At 34.9% G+C, this 10198-nt stretch overlaps 1 protein-coding gene across 1 annotated transcript in view; it reads right to left on the minus strand.

Annotated features, from left to right (window-relative positions):
• Window positions 1-9636: 9636 nt before the first annotated feature.
• unpg (homeobox protein unplugged) overlaps window positions 9637-10198 on the minus strand; it is an 18146-nt gene continuing 17584 nt past the window's right edge. Inside the window, exon 4 of the mRNA XM_018506677.1 lies at window positions 9637-10196. Within this exon, the coding sequence (XP_018362179.1) occupies window positions 9826-10196 (371 nt within the window). The 3' untranslated portion in view covers window positions 9637-9825. The remainder of the gene's footprint in view (window positions 10197-10198) is intronic.

Raw genomic sequence — 10198 nt, forward strand, 5'->3', positions numbered from 1 at the left:
GGCGTATCGCCACAGGGGCGGGTGGGGGGGGGAGGGGGGAAGCGAAAATCCAAAGCGCATCGCGATGACACCGTAAGAAAATTACGAATCCGAACGCTCGCCTGCCGTTCGCATTTAATCCGCCAATAAATTGTGACCGCTAATAGATTGTGGCGCGTGTCAGAGGTGTGTCTTATCGTAAAAGTGTAACTGAACATGATTCAGTGAACAGGCAAGTCACTACTAAACTCTTTGTTTTTCTTATATAACAATAAAAATTGCATATTATAATATAATATCAGTTACTGTTACATATTAATGTATGTATCTGCAATTGAGTGAAAGTTTAGGTTTTTCTTTATACATCTCACAAGGTAGACTCCTTTTGACTATATACACTTTACATACGTTCTTTGCGACTGATTTTGTTATGGATTCCTGTTGATGTTATATATTGATGTATGTGGTTATTACAATCAGTAATCCATTGTTAAATTTTATGACATTTCTGTCATATTTTGTCGCCAAAAGTAACAGTATCTTTTGTGAGAGAATGCTGGAAATAGTTACTGCCGTTACTTACAATTAGATACTTAGTTACCTTGTTGTAGTAATGATTTGATAATGACGTTGCGAATTCTTTTTGATGATAATGTAACATCAGAGTTGGAACAGTCATAGTTACTTATAACAGGTTGGAAAAGTTATGCATTACTAAAAAAAATAACTTGCAATTTATAACTCGCAATTTGTAACTTGTTACTTTTTAATGTAACTTGTGACGGACCCTAACAACATAGACCTCCAGGAGATGTCCTTAAGATATCCCTAGGACATCCGTATGTCCTTTGAACATCTTAAGGATATCTCCAGGATATATCTTGGATAAAGTGTGCTATATTAGGGGACTAACTTTAAGCTCGATCTACATAGCACGCAGAACGCGGTTGTAGGTCACAAGTTTGTTGCAAGAGTTAGAAATATTAACAGATTTTTCAATTTTTAATTAGTAAATATTCAATGTATTTTGCAAATGTGTGTATTTTAAGTGTAGAAATCTTTGTCTCAACGCTAGCATTGACATCAGAGCTGTACAACGCCAGTTCAGGGATACGTCATCACCAGTAGAGGCTAGCAAAGTGCAAAAAGTCGACAGGGTGGCTTTTCCAGCCATCTCGCCCCCGCGTTTTCGAACTTACAGTCGCTGATCGAACGGATGGACCGGACGTGGGTCTCCCGTGTTTCAGCGGACGTCCCCGTCTCTCGAGATACTCTCTTTCGTGTCTTTCTCTCCACCGAACGACCAAAGAGGAAACTTCCTGCGGCTCCGGGTCGATCTTTCGGGTGCGGCGGTGCAATAAAAAACAGTCCAGTCAGCGGGGCGTGGATATCGCCGATGGCACGGACGGCCACGTCGCGTTCGAGTCGACGATCGCCTCTCGGCTCTATTGCGCTACGCCGCGCCCGTTTCTTTATTTATTCCTTCGCCGTTTGCGTTTTCGGTTTATGTCACGACCCGTCCGAATGGCATTTGTATCAGCAAGTTTGTCAATTGTCGAGCTTTTTTGCGTACTACGCCGTTTTTAACGTAATATACGGTTTTTTTTATTTAATGAAAGGATCTTTTATTTGTATATATAAGAAAAAAACCGGTGTGCGTGTGTTTGTTTGACGATTTATTTATTTCATACATAGTTTCAATTAATCAATTTATGTTTGTAATTGATTCAAATTTATGCAGATTGATTTGTATGACGCAGAAATAAATAGTGATGTACATGTACTAAAAAGCCACCTGTTTTATTATTGACGTCTGTCCTATTCCTTCCGCTACTCTTTGTTTATTATTTTTATTTATATTGCATCAGAAAATTTGGAAAATTGTACACTTTAATAACTAATCGAATCAAATTAATTTACTTCACTGTTAACTTTTTTATTTATTCATAATTGATATATAAATACGCTATAATATTAAATTAACAATATTATTAAATTTTTTTTTTCTTTTAGATGTAATAAATAATTCACTAATTAATCTATATTTATCTTTTTGTCTATTATCTAGCGTCTCAGTATTCCTTATTATTTAAAAAAAAAACACAATTATTTTCTAAAATTAAAATCACATTTATATCTGATTGTTTTAAAGACAAGGTACTTTAATTTCTAATAACAATAGCATAGTCATTACAGAATGAGCATTATCAACAAAAGCCATTCAGCATCGCTAATAAGAAAAGAGAAGACAGAGAAGAGAAAGCCACCTAAGCCGTGTCGACGAGATTCCGCAAGAGCTGTCATCACGTCTTCGTCATCATCGTCACCGTCGTCGTTCGCACTAGAACGATCCGGCGCAAGATGTGTGGGGGAGACGGTGCCTGAACAGGCTGGATGGAGGAAGTTGGTTAGCCGCTGGTAGCCAGGATATCAGTATCAACGCGGTGTAATCAGCGAACCACGCCCATTGGCGCTATGCTCGCTCCGTTCCGCCCACTACGGCAATTACACCCTCGAGTCACCCACTGGAGGGGAACATTAAACTCTCCCCCATGCCCCCTCGCCAGAATGCTCTACTCGTCCCACCTCTGCATCACCCCTCGACCTCCTTTCTTACCTTCGTTCTCCTTTTGCCAGCCAGTTGTTTCTTCCAAAGTTTCTTTTCTCTTCCTGTGAATCTTCTCTTTGTTGTCTCTCTTCCGATTTTTATTTCTAATTGCTGCTCGCCGGAGTGTAAACAAAGTAGAATAAAATGATTACCGCGTTATCTCATTTTTTCAATCCTCTTTCAATTATTGAACGTGTATTGTTTGGCCTGCATTGTACAAAATATTGTAGTAGGGTGAATTATATTTTTTAGAGATCAAATGATTGATTTATCTACTTAATATAAAATGTATAATTATTATGTAATTATACATTTTATATTAAGTAGATAAACCAATCTATACGTGCGAGTATAGTTATGAATTAAAATGGCTCCAGACATGGCTAATGCATCCCATATTAGCAAATATTACACGCCTACGCCATGTATAATTATCCATACAAATATAGACCAATATTTAACGAATGTGTACGAAGTTGGCGTAAGTTAGCCATGTCATCTAAAATCATCTTTAATTTCCAATGTTTCTTGTTTATCTGATTGATTTAGAACGATAAAACAAATTTTTAAACTTCGATAATTTCACAATATAATTATGTTTTACTCATTCAATTACTTGAAATTAATTTCCACAATGGGTTTCTGCGATTTGCGTCGTATTCTTGGATAATTCACGTATTCCATAATGCAGCAGTCATCCAATATGTTATGATACAGTAAAACGAGCTAACTGCATGCTCACGATTTTAGTAGCTATACTATAGATGCACTCTGTTATGCGCTTACAGGGTTTGTAAGCATCATATGTATTGTTTAATATACTTGATAGACAACAAAGATGAACTGATGCTTATAGCGTGTAAGCGTGCATGAAAACAGAACGTACCTTATATCGCTAAATGCAACAGCGTGTAAAATAGTCATAGAAATAATGGTAATAAAATTATTTTGCAAGAAATAGGTTAGAAATGTTCATTTTATCTCAGCACGTTACAGAAAATATTTATCGAACTTTCCTTTGAAGAAATCTCAAGTTTCTATGACTATCGAAAATTACTATAATTGTTTGGCACTTAATTAAAATCTTTCCGTGGTAATCCTTTTACAAATATTATAAGTTTTCTGTTAGGTTAATTTTTAAGCATCTTTTTTATATTTGCAAATTTAGCTTGGTGCTAATTTTGCATTAAATGTGGAAATGACTGATTAAGGTTAAGTAGAAAAAACAAATGATAAAAATATAAGAAATGGGAAATATAAATTAATCGAATTTTAAAGAACAAGGATCGTATAATTCATATAGGCAAATTTGGATTGGTTTTATTCAATATTGACAGCGAAGTTTGATATTAATAGCTCCAACAATTATTGGATGCTTAAATATATACCGGAAGAAGACTAATGAAGAAAGAGCAAAAATAAAAGGAAAAAAGCAGATCATTAGTAACAAAATATAAAAAATATGATAATGTACTTTATATTTAAAATTATTCTACATAAATCATGTTTAGTTTTTTGTTTAATTTAATTTTCATAAAAACTTGAATATAATATCGTCGCGTATACCATCATGAAGTATTACACAGCCATATACATATACAGTTGGGAAATTTATGTTGAACATATTTTATGTGTCTCGAACAGTCCATGCAAACATTTATGTTAATTTAACGCAAGATAAATATATTAGAAAGTAACACAAACATTATATGATTAATAGAAAAATGTAATATTTTGACACAATTTGTTTCCAAATTTTGTCAAAGTTACATTTTATATATTAAATTAAGCCTTACATTAATTTTGTATTCATTTATCTTAGAATTTACGTTTTAAAATTATATTATTTTTATGTTATTTGTTCATTTACTTATGAATTATTTTAATGTTATTTTAACATTAATTAAGAAACGTTAAATATCAATATTCAAATAACATATTATAATATTATATTATATTAACGCTCATGTCAACTCTATATTTAAATATTTTAACAAGGACCGATTTTATCACAAGTACAAAATGTTTCTTACGTGTAGTATCGAATAAGGTTTCGAGTATCGATTCGATCGCAAATTGAAAATGAAATTTATACTGTTCACATGTTCTAGAATTTAGCGATTTCAATGCCCGATGAAGGCTTCTATCCGATGTCTTTTAAGATGAAGAAAAACATAGATGTAACTTAAAGTTCATTTTTTACTAAGAAAGATTAATTTAAATTTAAATAAATTAAATTAAATTACATAAACACTTTGTTTTTTGGCAAAATTAATTAAAATTGTTAATATAGTACAAATAAATAATAAATTACTTGACTTATAAGGATTAACCGATATTGGTGAGAAATCGAAAATTAATATTACTAAATTTATCGTAATTGCGTGTTTAAAGAATATGAAGAAATTGTATCAAGTACAGACAGAACGACATTCGACAGACGTCCGGAACAGCATGAGAGGGCATTCGCTACGCTCTCTCGTGCCGCGATTTGTCCGCTCAATTTCACGGTCCTTTCGGGAAAAATGGGAAAATCTCTCCTCTTGGCCATGGCAACGAGTGTGGGAAATAGACCGCGTTATTCTCCCGCGGTTGACTCTGCGACACGCCCATGGCGAACGCGCGGATTAAAACGTTCCTTTCAGTCTTATGCTCGCCGCGCTGGTAACGAACGGTTTAATGCTAGCGAATAATCATAGGGGACTGTAGTTTAATTCAATTACATTATATTTGAGTTGATGGGAAAAACACAAACAAAATACGTGTGCACGCGCGCGACACGTAATATAAAATTAGATTAATAAAAAAAATAATTTTTAATTTTTCAATGTGTGTGTTTGTAGAATTATAATATTAAAATGACAACAAATAGTTCGATTTATATTAGATATTTTTACAATATTTTGCTTAAATAATACTTTAATAATATTATTCGTAAATGAGGAAATATATTACATTACGTGATTTATTTAATGGAGTAAATAATACATTCTTATTTCTAAAATAACTTTTTAAAATAAATTTTGATTCATTTTTAGATAATTTGATTTTACATTTATTTAGGTCAATTTGTATTTGTGCATATCTTGCATAACTAAGTATAGCTGAATTTTCGAATATATTTATATAATAATTATATCTATTTTTCATTACCTTCAACATCTTCTTTGAAAATATACAGTTTTTGGAATTATCAATGTTTTGCAAAAAGGTGATACAGATTCCTTTTTTTAATAATTAAAGACAAAGACATATATTTAAAAAAGAACCAAAAAATTAGTAAAAAATTGATCACAGACATTATTATCATGATACGTTACGTTGTCATGATCTCAAATAGTAAAATATATAATTATTCTTTTACTGAGTGGTTTATGTGAATTTCCTCAATATCCCATGATTTGTTAGAGTTCTAATGCTTTAGATATTAAAAGAATTTAAATATTTTAACTTTAAATATTAAAAATGCTACATTATAAAAAGATAAATCGAGTTTTAAAAATACATTTATTTCCCTTATCTTTGACAGACCTGCATAGTGCCCTCGATCGATTAATCTGTTCTTTGCGACGGCAATCGAAGCCACTGTCACCGCCGCAATTTCTGGATAGCGCCTTCCGGAGCGCGTCCGCGGCACGATTATTAGTTTTCCGCTTCTTCCGGAAGCCGTCGGCTCGTTCTCATCGACCGCAAAGGACGTGGTAACGTCGCCGTCCACAGCTCATCGTACGTTACCACGCTGTATAGGGGAGAGTCGCTCTTTCCGTGTCCTCCGGGTAGGCGTGGCGGCGTCGGGAGAGATGATTTATCCCTCGCGCGAGGCGCAGTAACTGCCGAGATCGCTGGCTAAACGACCGCGCCGGTCCTTTTCGTGTATTAACCGTAATGCACTCTGCCTTGCTATTGTGTACACTGTATACGATCCCGATCCCTCCCTCCTTCCCCTTTTGCTCCTATGAGGTCCCTTCAACCCCCTTTTCAACCACCACTGACGACTATCGTGTTTTTCCACCTCTCATCATCTTCTTCTATATTATTTTAATATTCTTGTATATGTCAAATTTTTCCGTTATTTGCAAAATTCAGAAATCTCTGCCGTAGCTTGTTTTATATTTTTGCTCTTTGCTTCCAAATTGACAGCCAGATACTGTTACTTTATATTGTCATTTCATTGTCAGAAGTGACTTTTTTTATTTTTGGACAATATGTCACATTGATTCAGACAAGGCAAAATAATATAATTTTGATGAATAGTGTATATTTATGCCGTAGTGTGATGTTTCTATTCATTTATATATTTGTTTTTTTAAGGACTTTAATAATCGTAATATTATTGTAAAAAAAATCATAGTTGAAAAACTTTATAACACTAATTTACAAAGTTTTATATAGAAACATCTGAAGACCGTTTTTAGGATTTTTTACGCTCAGTCCAAATCAGTCATCGAAATATTTCCATCATCAGGTCCGATTTGTGAAATATAAGAAAAGATATCTTTTTTCCAATATATACAATATAGACAAATTTTATTAAAATTAGAAAACAAACAGAAGAACGTTTAATTTTTCTTTTTATATGACTTTAGATTAAGTTCACTTATTAGAGTTCAGAAGCGTTCCCCTCAATATCTCTGATAATTTTTCAATTATCTCAAGTCTTAGTAGAAACATTCGCCTTGATCATTTGACACATTCAATATTTGGAAAGATATGCTATATCTTAAAAATTAAAATTGAAAGGCTATTTCTTAAAAATTCAACCTAATGAAATTTTGTTGGCGGCTGTTCCAAAATGCGAAAAAAAATTGTTTCCCTTTCTTGCACTAAAAATTATTTAAATTTTTTGTAAACTGGTGTAATTATTACGGTGTCTCAAAGATATCATGTATTTTAAAAGGTATATAATTATTAAATTAGATAACTCTTATTGATATGACGTACGCTCTTATTACTTACCTAAATAGAAGAGATCACCTGTCATCAATTATCGCGTCGGAAAAAAAACTCGGTGCTCGCGTATTTCCATCGTGCTTCCGCTTCAAAAGTCACGGCTGTTCCGAGTCAAAGGAGGCTAAATCGAATTAGCCGGCTGACACATTGACGTGTTTTGCATCGTGTATCGTCCTACAGTTGCAGCGGCCTGGCCGAACCCGGCATATGGGGTCACGCCTACGAGGTGAACGAAGGGGGGCCCGAATTTCGGGCGTCGATCCCTTTTAGAGGCTCGGGGCCCGCACGCGCCGTAGCCTGCGAAAATGCGCAATCCGCCGATTTGGGAGGACGAGATGATCCCGTGGGAGCACCCGATGACGATGAGTCGACCCGGGACGGCCCCCTCGAGGACCGCGACGAAATTGTCAAAACAAGGCAAACGCTGGGGGCCTTCGATTAGCGATCTCCGTCGACCGAATCGGCAGAGTTGAAAGTCGGCAAACTAACTTGGAATATGTAATCTATTATTTAAAGCCCGTTACGTCGATAATGCTGCACTTTGGATGCAAGACTCTGGGAGAATCCAATATCCTGATTTAAGATTTGTTACGTCATGATTTACTTGATTTCTAAAAAACATGATTTCCTTGTACCCTAAAAGTTGCATCGGATCAATTACACTAATTATAGCCTAACTACCCGACTTTTAAAGTTCATACTTTTCCGATTTTATTGCAACAATACAATTTGTATAAACTTTCCTTAATATGTAAACATTTTTGGTTGCCAAGGGATTATGTAAGTGCCGTTTTTTTAACGAGTCATTCTCCTTGATCAGAGTCACAGTTGTGCCGGGGGTGGGTATAAGAGGCAAACGATATATATTTCGGATTATAGTCGCACGTTTTATTGCCGACACGATATTACAACGTATGCAAGTCTATAGCCCAACGTTTTGTGCGCTTCCGCTTTATTGTAATGTTTCGCCGGTGTAAAGCAGCTGTAATGATCGCACCGCTGATCGATACGCGATATCGCTGCCACGTAATAGTTGCCGGCCAAACTGAAACCCACTGCTTTAACGTAAACTATCTACAGCAAGTACAAGTTACGGTGTTTATGCCAAGTTACTATCTACGTGTACGTGTATATTTACAAACTTCCAGGACTTGCTATTTACTATTTACAATGCGCGCTATATAAAGTCGGAACTCTCATTTTCAAAAAAGATAAAGCACTTAACCCGAAATCATCTTAATCACCTTATCATTTTTACGTAAACGATCACTTAAGGTGTTTTTGCACCTCAATTAAAACTTGCACTGTTATTAATAATATATTATATTAATTGTTTTCCGATTTGTTAATATTTGAGAACATTATGGATATGGATTCACTCACAATTTTCTCAAAAAAGTAAAAATTATTAAAAAAGAAAATATGTTAAATGATATCCATTTTATAACAATTTACATTTTTAAGCTAAGATGTAAAAATACTCCAGGTATTTAGTCCTATTAGGTTAAGAGTTCATTAAAGTGATTCTCATGTATTTTAAAAAATTTTAGAAAATTGGATGTAATAGAAAGCGAATTAAATAAGGAGAAAGCTAATATACTGACATAACCAAAAAAATTAAGTTTTCAAAAACAGAAGAGAAACTTTTTTTTAAATCTAATGGCAAATAATTGACTAACTAAGTAATATCAGCAAAAAAGATTTTTAATATGAGATTAAATTATTTTTGTCATTTTCATTTTCCAACCTTTAAAAAGATACTCTTTTTGAATTATAACGATTTTGATGATTTTTTAAGAAATATTAGATTACTTTTGCTAATTGATAGAGTAATGTTTGTATATTTATAACTCATATAGTAATAACTCGAAAATCACAGTTTTTGAGTTGTATTACTTTCAAAATGAGGAAGCGATTTTAAAATGACTACTAAAAATATAAAGGAGTTATACTTGAAACCAAAAATACCAGAACAACTTTATGCTATTGTTACTTATGCATAGTTCGACTTAAAAGAAAAATTATTCATTTCAGTGTGCCCTTGTCTGATCGAGCAACACACAATGCAATAGATATAAGACAAAGAAAGAGTTCGTGTTTATCTTCTTATAATGTTTCACATTTGTCATAACCGGTTTTAATTTTTTGATTGACACTATAATCAATTTTAATGAGAACTCGACTTCATCTTATCACGCGTGCGTCTTACACCATTGATCGATCTACCTCTATTTGTTCCTTTCATATTCTTCTGTCAAACATCCAAGTTTATCCGTTCGCGACGTTCACTACCTTCCGGAGGATCCGAGACCGGCTCGATGCGCTGGTACCGCAAAGGCCCTTAGACCACCCCCGACCCCGATTTCCACCCCCATGCCGGCACCCAGAGGCGGCTGTACCTGACCGCTCAAATTCACCGATGTATTCACTAGTCCCAAGGCATCGCTCAACACCGACGACGACGCTCCCGAGGACCCACCCTCGCCCGAAGGCGTCGGTCTCGCGCGCGGTGCTCTCGCGCACTTCTCCAGATGATGGTGATGCGATCTGACCGCTAAACGGCTCACATGCACCGGTATCGGCACCACAATTCTTGTACCGGAAGTGTGTTGTCCCGTGGCACCATTGTGGCGTCCAGAAGCACTGGAGGCCGTCATGGCT

Source organism: Trachymyrmex cornetzi, unplaced genomic scaffold (assembly GCF_001594075.2).
Source record: "Trachymyrmex cornetzi isolate Tcor2-1 unplaced genomic scaffold, Tcor1.1 scaffold23, whole genome shotgun sequence".
NCBI lineage: Eukaryota > Metazoa > Arthropoda > Insecta > Hymenoptera > Formicidae > Trachymyrmex > Trachymyrmex cornetzi.